The 20,433-nt window shown below is 40.2% G+C and overlaps 1 protein-coding gene across 11 annotated transcripts in view; it reads left to right on the forward strand.

Annotated features, from left to right (window-relative positions):
- The window catches only part of adgrb1a (adhesion G protein-coupled receptor B1a), a 684,782-nt gene that overhangs the window by 490,204 nt on the left and 174,145 nt on the right, over positions 1 to 20,433 (forward strand). For all 11 annotated transcript variants that reach the window (XM_068031354.1, XM_068031357.1, XM_068031358.1 and 8 more), the window contains one exon: positions 8,092 to 8,218. In XM_068031354.1, the coding sequence (XP_067887455.1) occupies positions 8,092 to 8,218 (127 nt within the window). The remainder of the gene's footprint in view (positions 1 to 8,091; positions 8,219 to 20,433) is intronic.

The raw sequence follows: 20,433 nt of genomic DNA on the forward strand, positions 1-20,433 counted from the left end.
GACAGGCTCGAGGGGCTGAGTGGCCTACTCCTGCTCCTAATTTATACGTTCATATATATGTAGGTAGAAAGAGTGATGGCAAGGCGGAGAGATTAGGGAGTGAATTCTAGAGCTTTGGACCTAGTCAGCTGAAGGTATGGCCACCAATGATGGAGCAATTAAAATCAGGGCTCCTCAAGAGGCCAGAATTAGATGAGCACAGGCATCTCGGAAGGTTGTGGTGCTGGAGAGATTACAGAGATAGGGAAGGATGAGCCCATGGATGGATTTGAAAACAAGAATGAGAATTTTAAAATCGTAGCATTGCTTGACCGGGAGGCAATGTAGGTCAACGAGTACAAGGCTGATGGGTGAATTGGACTTGGTGTGAGTAAGGACATAGGCAGTGGAGCTTTGGATGACCTCAGGTTTATGGAAGGTAGAATGTGGGAGGCCAGCCAGGAGTGTATTGGAATAGTCAAGCCTAAAGTCACAAAAGCATGAATTGGGGTTTCAGCAGCAGATGGGCTGAGGCAGGGGCAAAGTGGGGCAAAGTTACGGAGATGTAAATAGGCATCTAAATCTTCAAGAAGAAGCATATGTATCTACTGGAACATTTTTCTATGTTAACAGTGCTATATAAATAAGGTTTTGTATACCTTTTGTTTTTAAGCTGGAATAAATCTTACACAACTGCAGATAATCATGAAAAAGTAATATGATTAGGTCAACCTTAGGGATCCACTGCATAACATGTACCTATGCACTGAGCTGCTACATAATCAGTTATACTGCTCACTGATGAACATGAGTAGAAAATTGGCGCAAAGGTGTCCTCAATTAAAAAGAGAGACCTAGATGTTACAGCTGTATGTAGCCTGCATTAAGTGTGTGGAAAAAGGTTTCTTGCTTAAAAATGAACTCAAATTCAAGTGTAATAGAAAGAAGAAATATTGACTGCATTTTTCAGGCTGTAAGAAACATTATTTTCTCTTATTTTCTCCAATTATTCATAAATATACTGCTTAGTGTGGCCTTTATCCAGTCCAGAAAGGTCTCAGATACAAAAGTTAGGCTATGCTTGCTAAACAAACATTAGCTGGCTGTTTATCGAAGTGTCCCTTACTTGAGAGAAGGGAAATTAGCCAGACATCTCATTCTTGATCACTATATAATGATGGCAACTAGAGTGTGTGCCTGGCTTGACATTGAACAACAGAATCAAGCTCGCTAATGATGCCACCTGTAGCACAGTTGTCTGTCTATGTTTCCTGTCCAAGCTCAATAGGGAAAAGTAATGAAAAGCGGCTAGCACTTGTGGAACTACACCTCTTCATAAGTCAGCACATTCAGAGGAGGAAAAGAAAAAATCTGGAGGAACAAACAATAAGTATAACGTGCCAACTGATATATCCAGGCTGTTACTAAACACTTCTGCAAATCCTAAGTCAATAGTTTCAACCTATATTCTTCAACCAAAATCAATATTCAGATGACGCATGTCCAGGGACAGAGAACACAATCTACACATTTGCACTATGATTTGTTTTACTTATAAGGGTAAAAAGGAAATCTCATGGGCGATTATCATTTTGTTTGTGAAAAGACCGCTCTTAGTCATGCTCCCAGATCACAGATTAAGAATCATTCATTCTGTGCCTTCAACTTCCAACCATTAAGCTCCAGGCAGTAGCTGAGTGGAAGGCAAACCTTTGCAAAGGAAGAGAGTGAAAACAATAGGCCCAATTTTAACTTTGAAAGTGAATGGGTTTTGAGTGAGTTAAAATGAGGTCAACTGTGTGGAACCAGTAATTTTATTTAAAAATTGCTCTTAAAATATGAATTGTGCAATGGTTGCTTTCTAAATAACATTCTCTTCACTTTTACTGGAGATCAAGAAAAGGAAGAACAGAGCAAAGTAGGATTTATTTTATATAATGCATGTATTCCCTTCTAATTGTGTCAAAACTGTGATTTTTATTGTGGCTCAGAAATCTTCATTGGTATAAAAGGCCAAATCAGGCAGTTGTGTCTATGTAGTGAAGGAGTTGGCTAGCACTGTAGAGTGCCCTTCAGTGTATTTTTATTCTCGATTGCATTGAATCCTCTTTCATGCAGTAGCATAAAATGAAGTCATTTCATGGTTCATTTGAAATGAACCATGTTAGCTTTTTACTAATAGTGCATTTTCATACTGGGGTAGGTTGTGAATTGCATTTGCTTGTAGGACCTCTTGCAGTTTTTATTTGTATATGTATGTGTGAAATATAGCAGGGTAAATGATTGACATTTAAAATGAAATGAGAGCATAGCAGTGATTTACCAAAATTATCATAGTGATTTTCTTTTTGGAATTGTAATTGACTTATTTCATTGATTTATTATTTATTTATGTAAATTTTCCCCTCGATTGATCGTGCACTAAATGAATGACACACAGCACAGTGGGAAACAGCTTCATTGTTATTTCACAGCTTTGCATCATTTGATTACAAGGTTAGTCGAAGTGATATTTCTTCATTTGTAGAATTCATATTCCATTATTTGGCTGATCAAATTTAGCATGTGGTGGGGAAGGGGCCTTGAAGGGGTAAGTGTATGCTCATTTACCACTTTTTATTCTTATAGGATTGCATTTATATTAAAGGTGTTATTTTAAAGTCAGTGAGAATTTTTTTTATTTAAAGGTGCTGGCATCACCAACCCTTGCTCAGTAGCCATTTGAGCTTAGATAGTTGATATCAGTGAGCTATTCAATCACAGACAGAATGACGAATGACCTTGAAACTGTTCCCTCCCAACAACTATGCACACAGATTTTCGTGCAGGGGTCGCAGAGTAAAACTCGGGTGTCTTTTTTTTCCTCCTTCTATTGGGGAGTGAAGACAACTATGGCGCTCCAATTTCTGCCCTGGCAGATAAAACTCAACACAAAACTGGGAATGGACCAGGGACCCACTGCTACTGTATGGCTAAGTATGACATCACAAAGTATATATACCCACTAAACCACTGGACTTTAATGACATAAATATTTTTAACTAAAGTTTTTTTTTGACTCAGTGTTTTTCTTGTCTTACTTTAAATCTGCCACATGTTAGTCAATTGGCCTGAAAAGACGAGTGGAGTGGAACTGCTCGCAGGCTTCTATGCACGCTGATGTTAGTTGGCTATGATAGGGTGAAGGAGGTCTGTCTCTGATTTTGACTTCTTACTGACCATTCCTTAGCATACCTCCAAGAAGATTTGGAACTTATGATGTGAGGATTCTGTGGATGTGAATCTTTATCTAATCACATCATCATACATCATACATCATAAGCTTATTACTTGAAGCCTTCAGAATGCTTGCTGCTACATGTGCCTCTGGCTTCCCTTTCATGGCCTGTCCTACTGTGGGATGTTGACTTAGCTGAATTCAGTGTCATTATTTTCTTGCTCTTAAAAGAAAGCAAAGAAATGTCATTAGGGCAGGCTAATCTCAGCATCCAAGTGCCTATTCTTCATGTGTTTGCCTAAGTATTGAATGAAAGACAGTTGGCTATTGACTGTTTATGAGGGACAGTAACAGTTGAGCTCAGAACTGATCCTGTCTTTGTATACATATCCTCCAGTATTAACTTTAGGGGGACAGTTGCAAAATCCCATTACTGTCTTGGTTAACATTTACACTCCAAAAGTTATACGGAGTGTCCTGAGACATTTTGACAACATGATGAGGAATTATATAATTCAAGTCTTCTTCCCAAGAATCAAACCTGTAACTTCCCTGTTTACTAGGATTCAGCCACATAGTGCTATTACCTATTGGGCCATTAGAACAGCAACAATCCATTTCTTAGTTTGTAATACTCATTGAGCTGTAATATATTGTTAAAATTTAAATTTGGTATTCAAATGCTTCTGCAATAAAGAGTTAAATAGGCTGTGTGCAATAGTTACTGTGATCTTGGTAGTAATATTGCCTTTCTCCCACCAAAAATCTGTCAAATATAAAAGTCTAATTAAAAAATCAAATCTAAAAAAGATTTGCACTTTGCTACCTTACTAGCACTACCATTTTGCATGTGGGTGTGCTGATCAGACTGCAGTTGTATATTCCCACCCACTAGCAATCTGAGTCAGCTTCTCACACAGCATGCAGTAAAGTGACAGGTAAGAGATCTGTTACTGTGGCTGACCTAGGGGGAGTAAAGGAGGCATGATCTTGTTGGATCCTAGGGATAAAAAATATGAAACAATAATGAAGTCAATGACTATATGTAACAGTGGGATTTACAAAACAACTTATAAAGGGTATTTAAGCTCCTTTCATGTACCACTTAAAAGGGGCATCATTATTTTGGACTTGAGGTGAAGGTGCATCATTATTTGGGACATAAATTGTGAATGTTGATAGAGGCACTATAAAAATTACCCCAGTTAGCAAAAGAAATCACCAACTCTTCAAGGTTAAACGAAGAAAAAATATTTAAAAGCTAATTCTTGTTTCTGGTCCACCACCAGCACCAATAGCAGCCCCATATAAGTCTCACCTCTTGTCCCCTGCACATGGTAACTGTCCAAGACTAGTCATAAGCAACAACCACCAGACAATGGCACCCTGATTGAGCACATCAGCACACACACAACACTGTCACTCTTGAAATGGTTTTCCAGCGTTGTCCATAGCCCGCGTCACTATGTAACTAGTCACTAACTATCACAACGCACCACATTTATTATGCCGAGTGCTTATTAACTGTGGGCTGAATTTTACAGACCTCCGATGTCAGGGGTCGTGGTGGGGGGGGGGGGGGGGGGTGCGTGCGGAAAGTGCCTCCAAGAGCGGGCTGCCACACACCCCGACGCCAGGACGGCCCTGCCCGATATTGCCGGCGGCGGCGAGGCCTCGTGGCGGCTCCCCCCCACCCCGCCGCTTAGTGACGGGACTGCCATTTAAATAAATTAAAATCAATGAATTAATTAGACTTGCGTTCCTGCCATCTAAGGGCGGCACAGTGGCGCAGTGGTTAGCACCGCAGCCTCACAGCTCCAGGGACCCGGGTTCGATTCCGGGTACTGCCTGTGTGGAGTTTGCAAGTTCTCCCTGTGTCTGCGTGGGTTTTCTCCGGGTGCTCCGGTTTCCTCCCACAAGCCAAAAGACTTGCAGGTTGATAGGTAAATTGGCCATTATAAATTGTCACTAGTATAGGTAGGTGGTAGGGAAATATAGGGACAGGTGGGGATGTTTGGTAGGAATATGGGATTAGTGTAGGATTAGTATAAATGGGTGGTTGATGTTCGGCACAGACTCGGTGGGCCGAAGGGCCTGTTTCAGTGCTGTATCTCTAATCTAATCTAATCTAATCTGTCCCAGTACGATCTTCGTGCTGCTGCCTGGCACTCCTGCACCTTCGGATCCCCGTCCGGGGAAACAAGGTGGAACACTGGTTAGGAGGGGGAGGAGGTAGGTTTCATGGTATGGGTGGGGGGGTAGGGGGGTTGTAAAACGGGGTCAAAGGAACATCATTGGTCTGGAGGATGGTGGGAAGGGTTTTAGGTTAAAGTTTATGCACTTTGTGGGGGGGGGGGAAGGTCAGGTGGTCATGGTAAGTGTTTTGTGGGGGAGAGGGCAAGTAATTAATGTTATGGTTATTGGGGATTGGGAGAGGGGCAAAATAAATGTATTTAAATATTTTGTTAACTGTCTCTTTAAATAGTTAAATTGAACAGTGGGGCTCAAAGCCCTTTAACAATGGCGTGAGCGCCTGCACACAGGCAGCTGACACCATTGCCGGGGACGGACAGCCCTCCCCCTCCATGTTATCTGGGGGGAGGAGTGGTCCACGCTGGTTATTTAAACGGGCCACCATGTTTAGGATTGCGGTGGCTCTTTGGCGTGCAGTCTGCACGCGCAGACGGGACGCCATTGTTTTAGCACACCGCCGATTTCAGCGGCGGGAGTATAAATTTCAGCCGTATGAGAGGTATAGAAATTAGCATCTGGTGTTCAAAGAACAAATTACAATGAAGAAAGTAGTCAGTTACTCAGTTGGTGATGCAGTGAAGCCATCATTTTTTAATTTTATGAAATGTTTTTCCAGAATAAGAAATTGCAAAAATCAGGTGACAGTAATACCAGTCCAATATCCAGCTGGCAGTTTTGAGGTAAAGTTGCCAGACGAGACTGTTCTGACAACTGAACCTACAACAATACCGTGACAATGCTACTTTCAGTATTGGTTTTCTGTGGTTTTTATTCAGTTGCAAGTCTGATCTTGGCTCACCAATACTGCCAATTACACACAACATATCTACCATCACTTTATCTGTTACTGTGCAAGGATAAATCTTTGGGATTTTTTTATGGCTTTTGCTCTGTGGTTGCCAGTTTCCAGTCAGATTTTTTTTTAAATGGGTGATCCTGAAATTTCAACAGTGTGAACCAGGCATAGAATTACCACACATTAAGATAAATAAAGTTTCAATGAAAATTTATTAGCAACAAGGAAAACCTCAACTCAAGAGATAATCCCTCTCCTCGTCACTGCATAAATCCTGTCCAATTCTGGACAGCAATATGTGGAAGCTCTGTTAAGCGTAAATGTTCAGTTTGATATTGCAAGTAAATCCTTTACAGACTGCTTAGGACACATATACAGTAGACTAACATGGAACATGGGTTCAGATACCCCCTCCGAGATTTGCAAAAATAAGGCATGATTCCCTCACAACTCAAAACACATGCATGTTTATGTGCACAAATGTTGAGACTGAATGCATATTTTCCTCACTCTGCAAATTTTAAAAACTAAAAGTTGCTGAAATGTATTTTTTTAAAGGAACTATCTTTGTTGTTATGGCTTCAGGCATATTGAACATGATAATTGTATCAAGCACAGAGGAACAATGTGTCCCACTGAATATTCACACATCTATTTCAGGAAGAGACAGGTGTCATTAAACCCAAAATTTGTTCTTGCAGGAACAACTTGGATCTGAGAAACTGCAGCAATTTTAATTTGAATTCATCCCTAAATTGCAATGTGACTTTTTAAATTTTCAGTTTTGCACTGTTACTGAGACGTAAATTATTTGTTAATTATTTATATAAAGAAATCATGTACACTCCATAAAGCTTTAAAGCTCCTTTGCCATGAGTTGTTGCCAAATCTGTCACCCGCTCTTTGACTCATCACTTTAATGATGGCATACTCGCTTTTCTCCAGTGCATTTTCTTTCCCCCCTCCTTTCATTGCTTCCTTTTCTGTGTAGCTCCCAAACCCTTGGAACACTGTTGCAGTGGCATTTATGTTTTAAGTCTGTGCTATTGGAAATGGAGCTGTAGTGTTCTTGTTTTGCAAACAGGTTTGGTGTGCACTTTTTTTTTGTTGTTTGTTGAATTGATGACTCTACAATACTTAAATTATTTGGCATGTTTTCAGATAAGCTTTTTTTTTTGAAAAAAAAGGAAATGTAAAGAGATGTTTAATAATCTCCAAAAAGATAGCTATCTTAGTATTGCCTGGACAACCTGTGGGGGGAAGGGGGGAAGGAGCAAAGTAAACTGAAAGCCGGCTCTCAGGTAGCTGGTGTTTGCTGCATTTTATTTTAATTTTTTTTGGTGTTTTCCATTCAAAGGGATGAATCGTTTGCCTTTTTGAATATTATTTTGCATGCCTTATAACATTTTCGTGCCGTTTTGTGAGGGGGAGCCGTCCTTCCGATATCACACACAATGTTATCGACATTAATACAATTTTTTTTCTGTAAAATAGCCGAACCTGTTAAAGAGAGAACTGGAAGACCGGAATTGTCTGCATTTTTCATCTCATAATGTTACTTTTTTATTCTCTCGTATGCAGAATGTGGGGTATCTGGTGTTGACTTTTAATTTTTGGTCTGGGAAGGGGATTCACGCTGTTGCTGGTTGTGTGTGGAGAGGAATAATTCTGGTACGTCGCAGTTTTCCTGTGGGGGGGAAAAAAACTTGGATGTTTCACATGCATTGCCGAGCTTTGCATTTTTTGTTCGTGTTTTTGTTTTGGTGCCTGCATGGGATTTGTTGCATTTATTTTGGCTGTTCATTTAAAGATGTGTATATGTGTTTTGTCTTTTGGGAATTGTCAGCTTTGCCGTACAGGGGGTCTGGTCGAGTCGCGGCTGCAAGACGTTCCCCATTGACTCGTCACGTACAAAATGCCAGTGTGACCGTTTCTCCAGCTTCGCCATTTTGGCTCAGCTTTCATCAGATTCGGTAAGTCCTTTAAATATTTTTTTTTGCAAATTTAGTCTGGGGAGAACAAAATAAACAGTATAAAATCTGCAGGTAAATTCATTGCAACTGAATACAAAGACAACAGGGAGACATGCCAGCTGTGGTTAGAGGCTGACATTTAATTTTTGATATGTATATATATATATATATGTGTGTGTATGCGACTGCTGCATCTATTAAGAAGCTAGAATTCACCACGGCTTCTGGCGTTGAAATAAATTGCAGTCAACATTTATTAAGATGTTCTATCCAGATGCTTTCACATATTAGGCTGAATTATCATGTTGCCTCATCTGCAGGAGTAAAATGGTTTAACACGCAAATACTAATTGCAAATCTGTTATGTACATAAAGTAACTATGCTGCATTTTGCAGAATATTAAATTCCTTCTGTGACTATAGATGCATTACACATGACAATCCAGAGCATTTCCTAGAAATACCCAGCATAGAAACGGATTGTCTAAATGAAATTCTTATTTCATTGCACAGTATCCTCATCATAATGTTCTTTAATGTTATGATGAGTATTAATACTTCATGTGATTTGGTATGTTCCAAATATCAAATGCTTGTTTGTAATCTGTGCAAATGGACTTCATAGTAAATATAATTGATATTTATTCATTACGTCAGTGTTGATCTATAACGAGTAATTTTACACCAGGATGGTAAACTAAGTAGCACAGTTAAAAGATAAGTATCTACTAAACGTTCTACCATATGTGTCTGTGTTTCTTTTTCTACCGGATGTAAATTAGCAGTTTAGGAAACAATTGAGAGTTTGGCAGCATGTGTCAAACAGAAGCTCATTCTTTTCACAACTGCTATACGTTATAATAGTGTAGGGAAGTAAAACTTTGTAGTCAGCTGTACATGCTAAATGTACACACATGATTCTCAATCAGATTAACTCCCATGTCAATATAAAGTGTAAAACCATTTGAATATTTTTTGAAGTTCATTGGTAATGGAATTGACCAATTGACCACTCGTGAATGAACCAAGAATAAGATGGATGCTGGTCATGTCAGGAACTGTTTAGAACATGTCTAAGATATACGTTACACTCACTATAATGTTTCAGAATATTGCCTTTAATTATTATTGATATAAATTTGAGTTTTATTAATTGGTGAGAGATCTTGAGATACTGTCACAAAGAATTGTCACACTTTATATAATTAATGCTAGCTATTAATGTTTCATTTAGATACGTTTTAATTAATCATTCTTGTGTCATTACATCTCTAGTTTATCCATGTTTATTTATCTACAGTTGTTCCTGTAGCTTAATGACAGTTATCCTAATGGTTATTATATAGTGACTTGTATATTGGATAATGCCAATTTTTATGCAAGTCATACCAATATGTTATACATATAATATGGATTTTATTAATTTTAGTTATATCTGTATAGAAACAAATATATATTTTAAATGAATGGAAAAGAAAGAGTACTGGATTTGCACAAGGCATTTTCTTTTGTGGAATCAGCCAGCTAGTGTATGCTAATGTGTATGTAGAATATTGTGACTCAACCATTGAGTAGTCAAATTAATTTGTGTTTTCAGAAGGTTTTTTGTGTCTGAAAAATGAGTAATAGTATAAATAACAACAGGAAATGCAAAGCAGGTCAGGCAGCATCTGAAAGAGAAAGATGAATTATTATTAAAGGTATGCCCTGACGTTCTGATGACAGGTCTAACCTGAAATGCTAACCCATGTTTTCCACTTCAGATGCTGGTCAACCTGCTGTACATTTCTAGCTTTTACTGCTCTTACTTAAGACTTGCAGCCTTTTGAGGTTTTCCATATTATCTCTACCAGTATAATGGGCAGTATTGGCAGTTCATTTTCTTAGTAAACATGACTTTGACTCCATTAGTTATTGCTTGACCTATATCTGTGGAACAGATTATGATTACAATCAGCTTGGCTGATGGCAAAGTTATTGATTGTGAGAGGAAAATTATTCCATCAAAGTAACATTACTTCACAGGCTTTGTTGGTACCAATCTAATTCTGTGACCAACAATCTTTTGCTGTGTTAAAAATATATAGGCTGTAAGGGTAGGGTAAAATGTTTCAATCCTGGTCCCAGTGGGTATGGACCAACAGCAGAAAACTGCTCCTCATTTGACAGAATTGGCATTGAAGTGACAGTGTCACTCCCAGAGAGGCTACGAGAGATAGAACTATCATATTAACACAATAGGGATGGTTTTCTGAAGTTGTGAGGATAGGGTGGGAAAGTAGAGCTGATTTAGAAGTTCACCCATGATCTTCTTGACCGGTGGAACAGGTTTGAGGGGCGTTATGGCTATTTCCTATGTTCTTAAACCTGAGGCCCATTATTGGGGTAGAGCTGAGGGAATTTTCATTCCCTTCACTAATTTCCCTCAACTTGTTCCTACAAAATAAATTATCTATGTATTTGCCTCCTCTGGCATTTCATAGGCTGCCCCGCATGAGACAAACATGATGAAAATCATGATTGACTCCATTGTCTGGGTTACACATTAGGGTGTTAGGTCATAGAGTCTTGATGACACAGAAGGAAGCCATTTAACCCATCAAATCCATGGCAGCTCTCCAGAGCAGTCCGGTTCAGGCCCATTCTCCTGCAATATCCCCGTAGCCTTGCAAGTTTATTTCCCTCAAGTGCCCATCCAATTTCCTTTTGAAGTCATTGATTGTCTCTGCTTCCACCACCCGCGTAGGCAGTGAGTTCCAAGTCATTACCATTTGCTGCATAAAAAGGTTTTTGTTCATATCTGCCCCGTATCTCCTGTCCAAAACCTTAAATCTTGTGTCGCCTAGTCCTTATACCATCAGCTAATGAGAACTTCTTTTCTTTGTCTGACTTCTCTAAACCTGTCATAATCTTGTATACATCTATCAAATCTCCCCTCAACCGTCCAGAGAGGAACTGAAGCAACTCTAGCAAAACTGAATATTAAAAACAAATCCAGTATTAATCACAGTGTTAAATTATTATATGAGTTACAGGACCTGATGACAAAGATCACTTGAGTTATTGCCTGGTATTCACAATATTCTGTCACCAAGGTCAGGATTTTCCATTTGGGTTGGGATCAAATGTGGGTCCTGACATCGATTTTTCTGGATGGCCAATTGGTGGCCAGTGGATGCGCTCACTGTCCAATTAAGGACAGCAGGCAGGCTCTCGAAGCAGGAGGGCCAGTAGGAGGCCCTTCAGCACTGAAAGAGCTGTAGCCTGCCATTGCAGGTGAGAGAGAGAGAGGGTGCCTCTTTTAACATGTTTGAAATTAAAAATGGCTACAGCTGCTGGACCACCATTCTGGAATGGAAACTCCTCCATAGGGCAGTCTGTGGCCGCAGCTGTGGCTAGGTAGTTATGGTGGCTGCGGATGTTGTAGGTTGGGGGAAGTTCAAATCATTGGCTGCACCAGTCTGCCATCAGGAGGCCGCCTCCAGGGATCTGCCATGCTCTGTATGCCGGGGTCCTGCAGGCTAACTGGAAAATTCCAGTCGGGCTCTAATCAATGGCCTTAAATTGACCTTTTAATTGACTTAACAAGCTACCTGCTGCTTGCAGGTGGGTAGCCATTGCTTGCTCATTCCGGCCTCCAGGAAAATGGCCAGGAGTTGGGACTGTAGCGGGGAACTGGTACACCAGCCAGCATTGGGAAATTCCATGGCTGGTTGCCTCCATTCCCACCCAGTTGCCTCTATTCCTGCCCCTATTTTGGGGCCAGAATCCTGCCCATGTCTCAGTTGGTAGTCTTCTCAGTTCTAGAGCCAAAGATTGCTCCAGTAGGGCTCGAGTGCATGAATTATATGGAGTGCTGATGGAGTGTGACTGTGTGGAAGGTAGTCTTTTGGATGAAATGTTAAGTGGAGATTCTGGCCTGTTCAAGAGTGCATTGAAGATCCATTCTTCAAAGAAGAGCAAGAAGTTCTCCTGGTGCTCTCACCATCATTTCTCCGTACTTCAATAACAGCAAGAAAACAGAGTAACTGATGTTGCTGCAGAATCGCCTCTATTTTTGGCTACATTAGAACAGTGACTGCAATTTAAAAGTCCCTCCTTAGCTTTGGGAGGTTCTGAGGTCATAAAACACACTATATAAATGCCAGTTCTTTCTTTCTGTAGCAAAAAACCATTCTATTCCAAACAAGGTAAAGATCTTTAAGATGTTTCAGTGGCATGGTAAGGACCTTGATAAATGCTAGTTTTTGTTTGTACATATTTAAACTCAAGGTAGGTTTTTAATTCTCGTGTCAGACCTATCTTCCTGCAATTAAACAGCCATACTTTTTAAATACACGACACAGTTTCTCCAATGGTATTGAGTACAGAACTTGCATTTATGTTGTCCTGCTGGTGGTCTCAGCTTATCCAAAAGTACTGTGTTATATTTGTAAACATGATGGCCAAGTTGCTTGCAAGAATATCCCACAGGCACCAAAAGAAATAGATCATCAATTACTTCCATTTTGGTGTTTTTGATTGAAGGATCGGTATTAGTTAGGACACTGAGAGTACTTCCTGCTCTTCTTCAAATAGTTTATATTTTATGTCCACCTGTCCAAGCAAACAGGCCCTCATCCAGAAGACAGAACCTCTGATGGTGCAGCACTCCCTTGGTTCTGCATTGATGTGTCATCGACCCAAGTGTCGTCTGATTCAGAAGTAAGAATGCCAGCACTGAGCCAGGTTGACACTGCAAGTACAATCCATACACAAATGAGGCTACACAAAATCAGGAATTTGGTGGAACAATAATGAAGAAAATTAAAAAGATATTTATTTTCACTTGCACTATCCTGTTGGAGCTGTTGCTTGGTGAAACTATTGGGAGAGAATACTGGATCAATTTGGGAGGCGGGCTCCTTCCCAGTCTTGACTAAGTTTTGCTCTCTCCTCTTAGGCTAATCTGATAAATAGGCAAACTTTTTCGTTCAAGGAACGCCTAGCGGTGAGTTCAGTCATCAATCTTGAGAAGTTAGATCCGTTAGCTAAAATTCCAACGTTATGATGTTGTGAATATCGGCTTTTAAAATGTAAAATGATAAATAAGTAATGATAACACGATATTCATGTTTACTTCCCAGTAATAGCCAGCATGCTAAACAGATGGGGATGAATTTTACCGGTCCCTTGACGCCGCGGATCACAGCGCGGGGGCCTGTAAAATGCTGCGGGGAGAGGCCCGCCTCGCCCCCACGATGCCGGGAAGGGCACGCCTCATATAACCCACGCTGGTGGGACCTCGTTGCAACTCCCCCCCCCCCCCCCCCCCAGCCGCCTGGCGATGGGCCCTTCATCAGCATGTGGAAATGAACAATTAAAATATGCAAATACCTGCAGGCAGCGGCCATCCCACTCCGATGTTACAGCCTCCATTCGGCCTTAGCGTGCCTTCGGAACTCCGTATGGAGTTGCGGGCGAGAACCTGGTGGGGAGGGGGGAGTAATTAAATCTTTAGAGCGGGGAAATCAATGTTTATTGCATGTGGGGATGGTGGGAAGGGGTTGAAGGGCAGAAGATTGAAGGTTGTGGGGGAAAGTTCGGGTATGTGAACAATCAACTGATTGTCCTTTCATTGCCTGAAATGACCATTTGGGAGGGGTTGGGGAAGGACCTCCATCATTTATTTTTAAATGTATTAAAAATCGTTCATCTTTACCCTTCAACAATTAAATTTAGTTGTGCGGGTTTAAAGCCCTTTAAAAATGGCGCCTGCACGGTGGCACCAGATGCCGTTGCCGGGGATGCGGAGGCCGCCCCCTCTACGTATTTAAATGAGCCGCTGCACGTAATATTGCGGGGGCTCAGGGACGGGGCGTCCGCACGGGATGCATGCTGTTCTTAGAGTGCATCGCCGCAAAGTGCAACGCACTCATAAAATTCAGCCCATGAAATTGGCTTGGTGCTAAGACTGACTATGTGTTCTTACTTATATTTAAAAAAATATTTTGATACTTATGTTACAGATGAATATATTTCAGAACTAATCATATGATTTGTATTGTAAGGGTTTCCAGGTATTATTTGGGAAATACAGTTAACAGTGAGGAGGATAGTAACAGACTTCAGGAAGACTGAATGGTGAAATGGGCGGACCGATTAAAAATGCAGTTGAACACATAGAAGTGTTAAATGATACATTTTGGTAAGAAGACTAAGGAGAGGCAGTATAAACTAAATGGTACAATTTTAAAGTGGGTACAGATCATTATTAAAAACATATGGGATCCTTTAAGTAGAAATGCAATTAAGTTATGTTAAACTTTTATAAATCACTGCTTGGGCATCGCACTTTAAGACAGATGACAAGGCCTTGGAGAGAGTGCAGAGGAGATTCACTAGAATGGTACTGCAGGTGCAGAAAATCAGTTTTGTGGAGGACCTAGAGAAGCTGAGGTGGTTGTTCTCGAAGCACTGAAGGTCAAGGGCAGATTTAATAGAGGTGTTCAAAATCATGAGTAAATAACGAGAAACTGTTTCCAGTGGCAGCAGATATCCATTAGATACAGATTTATGTAATTGGCAGAAGAATCAGAGGCGAGATTAAGTGAATTTTATTTACACAGCAAGTTATGATGATCTGGAATGGTGGATGCAGATTCAATTATAACTTTCAAAAGTGATTTAGATAAATACTTGAAGAGGAAAATTTGCTGGGCTCTTGGGACTGGGCAGGTGAATGAAACTAATTGGATAGTTCTTTCAAGGAACCAGCACAGGCATAATGGGCCAAATGGCCTGTTTCTTTGCTGTTATCATTCTCTGATTTGTACAGTACTGCCTGGTGCTCCTAATCAAGTCATTGTTGTAAAGTGACTGCCTGGTTTCAAAGCAAGCCCACAGTGATGCTGTGAAAGCCTCTGCCGACTGGCATCACACAAGTATGCCCATTTTGGCATTAGCTGGCATTAGATTGGTGAAGTCACTCAGAGAGGCCACACCGCACATGACATCCTAGAATAGGTATTCCATTTTCCAGTACTAAGATCCTTCGCCTTGATCAGCGACATTATTGATGTGGCATCACTTACTCTACAGAAGATTAGGGTCTTCAAGGTTGTCTCACCTTTAAACTATATTGCAGTAGTTCATGCTGCGGGAAATGTAGCATTATGTTGCGGCATAAACAGGCTCAACAGCAAATAGGAAACAATTTTTTATGGCAGTTTCATTGACTTTTCTGGAACTGAGCCTGTCTGAAAACTCGCATAAAAATAAGATGTATCCCTTTAAAAGTCAGGCAGCAAGACAACGCTTACAGATAGATTGAGACACTTTAACCTTGAAATGACTGCAAATTAGCTGGAAACACTTAACACATTGACATGATAGTCCTTTGTCATTTATTTTAACATGGCATTATTTGATTTATTTTGTGGATTGATGCCTGCTTCAACATAACAAACAAAGAATATCATATGAAAACTTAGTGCCTTCATATGCCAATTTTGATAACAGTAATTTTGAGGATCTTGCGTTTTGATCATTTTGTTTAATTACATTAAAACCTGTCATAAAGGCCATCTGCCCTGAAATCTGTAATCTGATTAATCAGACTTGAACTTCTGTAGGAGCCTATTTTTGGAGACCCCATGAAGTTGCTCTTGAAGATGATCATTTTTGACATCTTTTGTTGTTATCGAGTAAGAACTGAATACCATGTAAATTTCAATAGAACTATAATGTCATTAGAATTTAATAGACAATGTATATCAATTATTGTAGATTAAACATGTAATAATATGTTTTGCAAAATGTAGAGGAATGAGATAAATGCCAACTTGGTAACTTATGGAGAAGATGGGCAGTTATTTTCAAACTGAAGTATTTCTATCTACTGATGAAGGAAAAGTGGGAGGAGAAAGGTATTGGAAAAGGTGAGATGACATTAAAATAGAAAACTGCAGGGGCCTAGGAGTGCTAGCAGGTTGATATTTACCTATTATTCTTCCCATTGTACTTTTTTGATCTTAGTTTTAATTATAGTGGAAGGTAGGTAATTCTGCACAAAAGGGAGACAATAACAATATTACTAGGTTTAAGAGAGGTCTTTCTGTTGAAAAATGTGGGGTCTTATGATCAAAGGATATGTAAAGAAACTTGAAGGGAGAAGTTACATACAAGTATATTGTTTTTATAACATAGTGGATTGAAGTACTGATTCATAGCAGTTTTGAGACACAGAATTGATCCCATCACACTGTTGAGATCCTGAACTTGCCTGTGGCCCTGTGGGGGAGATGTTAAATAGATTTCAGACAATTTCCTACTCGTCATTCGACACCCTTCCCCACCACCACTGACATGGAAAATGTGAATAACCCATGCTGTCATGCTTCTCTAAGCAATTGCCTTGTAACGGCGGAAGCTTGGGAGTAGACCCTGTCAACTTTCTAATCATAGTTTTTGCATGTCCCAGGGAAAGAAACAGAAGGGGGAAAAAAATGACCAGATAGAATTGATTTGAAATTAGTTTAAGTTGTTCAGCTCACTGTTTTTCTGCACTGTTGATCAGTTTGAAAGTAAAGACAGTGTTATAAGGAGTGTATCAAAACAGTTTTTTAAATCTTCAAAACCTTGAACTCTCAGTATTGTTTAATGGCGCTTTAATCATGGGCACTCATTACTGGTGCCAGATGGTACACTACCTGCACCTAGTTCTGTCTGGCAGATACAGACATTGATGTCAATATGGTCTTCTTTCACTAACATAGTTCGATAGAAAACCAATAATTAAATGTCCTTCCTGTCACTGAAGGACATTATACAAATATAAGCAGCACAATCACTTACTTAATTGTGATCTGATAGTGAAAGCAACACCATTGTTGAGAACTCGAACATGGGGATTGTTTGTTTTTCTCGGCTGTAGATCTTTCTTTCATCACTCTCTTTTCTCGATCACATAAAGTTCAGAGGCCCCAAAGTGCAGAGGAAGATAGAAACAAGTCAAGGCCATGCAAATCCTTGAGCCTATTCTGTCATTCAGTTAAATTATGGCTGATCTGTATATCACCTCCATTTACCTGCCTTTGCTCCATATCCCTAGATACCCTAACCTAATTCTGTCTTGAAAATTTCAATTAATTGAACCTGCATAGATTTTTGCAAAGAGTTCCAGATTTCCACAATGCTTTATATAAACATGTGTTTCTGGATTTCACTCCTCAATAGCCTAGCTCCAATTTTAAGATTATGCGCTGTTGCTCTGCATTTTCTTGTGAAAAGAGATAGTTTCTCTGTATTTATCCTAACAAATCCCTTAATCATGTTAAAGATCTCAATTAGATCACCTCTCAACCTTTTAAACTCAAGGGGTAAAAACATATACAGCCATAAAACATAAACATTAAAGCATATACAGCCTTTATTCATAATTAACCCTTTAAGAGTCCTAGTGCCATTCTGCTGATTTTCACTGAAACCCCTTAAAAGCTACTGTATTTTTCCTGAGGTTTGGGCCCAAAGTCTGAACACAGTACTCCAGATGGGGTTTGATCAAGGCAACATACATCTGAAGCCTTTTGTCAGCCTTGGCTCAGAGGTAGCACATCCCTGTCTGAATCAGAAGGTTGTGGGTTTAAGTCCCACTCCAGAGATTTGAGCACCTACTTCAGATTGATACTTCAGTGCAGTAATGAGGGAGTGCTGCAGTGTTGGAGGCGCCATCATTTGGATGAGACCCATCTGTCCTCTCGGGTTCAGAAGATCCCACAGCACTTTTTGAAGTACAGCAGGGAACTACTTCCAGTGCCCTGGCACACATTGCTTACTGAACCAACAGCATTTTAAAAAAAACAGATTATCTGAGCATTAATCTCATTGCTGTTTGTGGGACCTTGCTATGTGTAATTTGGCCACTGTGTTTCTCTACATTACAACTGACGACTCTTCAAAAGTACTTAATTGCCTGTAAAGTGCTTTGGGATATCCTGAGGTCATGAAAGGTGCTATATAAATGCAGGTCTTTTTCTTTAAAGCAGCTGGAGACATTCTTTGCATATTTGCTCATCCCGGACCCCCTACCTTGTGCAGGTATCACAGATTATGGGCTTCAGCTGTTGGCAACCACCCACCCCCCAAACACTAAACTCAATTACTTAGCTCTTAAAAGTTTAGATAAACAAACAAAAGTTGGTGATTTAACTCTCACTCTCATAGCTGTTTATGTGTGCAAATTGGCTTAGTGCTTCCCTACATTACAACAGTGACTTCAACTTTGAAAGTACCTAATTGGTTGTATAAAGCTTTGGGATGTCTTGAGGTTGTGAAAGACTCCGTATAAATGCAGGTCTTTCTTCTCTGAAAGCATTACTTGCTCACCTTTGTATTCCAGTCCCCTTGAGATAAAGGCCAAAATGCCATTAAACTATTTGATGACTTTTTGTACCTGTGCACTGGTTTTTACAGGTGGATGCCAAAATCCCTTTATTCCTCCCTGGCTGCCAGTCTCACCTTTAAGAAAATATTCTCATTTTTGTCTTTCTCTGATTTGAAATGGATGACCTTTCACTTCCCTACATTGAATTCCACATGCCCTAATTTTTCCCACTCTATCTATATGTCTTTGTAACTTTCTGCTCTCATCTGCTTAACTTACTGTGGCTCCTACAACGCCAGCTGCAAATTTGGACATACAACGCTCTATTCACGCATCCAAGTAATATATATTGTGAAAGGCTGAGGCCCCAATACAGATCCCTGAGGAACACCACTAGTTGCATCCTGCTTATCAGATAATGTGCCCTTTATTTCTACTGTCACCTACTTCCCAACCATACCACAAGGTTGCCCTTATTCTGTGTGCTCTCATTTTTGCTAATAATATCTTTTGCGGAACCTTATCAGATGCCTTCTAGAAGTCCGTGGAGACACATTCCTATCCACCGTGCTAGTGACTCCTGCCTGTGACTGAGACGGGGAGCTCAGATTCATATTTGCGTATGTCCCACCAATCCGTGGTGACTGAATCGGTGCGATAATATTTCACACTGGAAAATTACTTCTATCACACTAGCAATTATTTGGGTACTCAGTTCCCTTAAGTTGAACATAATCTTTATCATGGTAAACCTCTTGGTTTCTTAGATACAGCACAGAAGGAGAGGCCATTCAGCCCAGCGTGCCTGTGCAGGCTGTTGGGTACATTTATCCAACTGGTCCTACTCCCCTGTTCTTTCCTCATAGCCCTGCAAATTTTAGCCATATATATATATATAGTTATGACCAGGTGAGAAAGGTGACTAGGGGTCCCTTTCACCCTTTTAGCTTTCACCTGGTCTTACTGTAATAGGGTTTAATTTTAAAACACACTGTGTTTTTAGTTCGCCCTTGGTGAATCCTTGTTCACCGCTTCCCAATTATAAGGCAAAAAAAACAGCACAAACAGGCTTCCTTAGGTTTAAAGAAGAAAAGTTTAAATTTATTAAACTTAAACTCTAATTCAGTTGACGCCTACGGATACACAACTCGCCCATGCTAGCATGCATACACGATACACAATATGCAGATAGAGACAGAAAGAAAGCAGAAGAAATAAAGTGGAAAAGTTTGAGGCAATATCTGAGGAGGTTTTTTGTGTTACGGTTCTTCGAGCTCACTGTAGTGTCCTTTATTGTAGGTAGATCTTCCTTTTCTTTGGGGCCCAGTATTCTTCTTAAACCTTGTTCGCTGTAGGAGACTTTTCTCTCTTGGGATTCATGTGTCTTCAGTGGATTCAGAGGCTTGTGAGAAAGAGATGGGAACAAGCAGACAGGAGAGGCTGTAGTGAGCAAGCCAGGAGAGATCTTCTCAGTCCAGGAGCATTCTGCTTTCTGCACAAACTGTATAAATTCAAAAAAACTTGGGTTGCCCAGCAGATTAGTCATGTGACTAGCTGGTTTGACCATGTCTGTTTGTGTATTCGGCCATCTCAGCAGTCATCCTGGAATGCGAGCTTCCCCACCTTCAACGTCTGGTGATCTGAAGTCCATTGTGGGTTGAATGTGTCAGGGAATGGCTGCTTTGTTCGTCCAAACACTGCCTGTTAATATGCAAATGTCTTTTCCAGCCACGGCTGATCTGTTTAACAAATCCTTTCTTTACTCCAGTAACAGTTTAAAATTAGTGTTCATGACAAAATTAATGTAACTCATTCTTGGCTGTTGGGGGCCTAGCATGACAATACAATATAT

Source organism: Heterodontus francisci, chromosome 5 (genome assembly GCF_036365525.1).
Source record: "Heterodontus francisci isolate sHetFra1 chromosome 5, sHetFra1.hap1, whole genome shotgun sequence".
Classification (NCBI taxonomy): Eukaryota; Metazoa; Chordata; class Chondrichthyes; order Heterodontiformes; family Heterodontidae; genus Heterodontus; species Heterodontus francisci.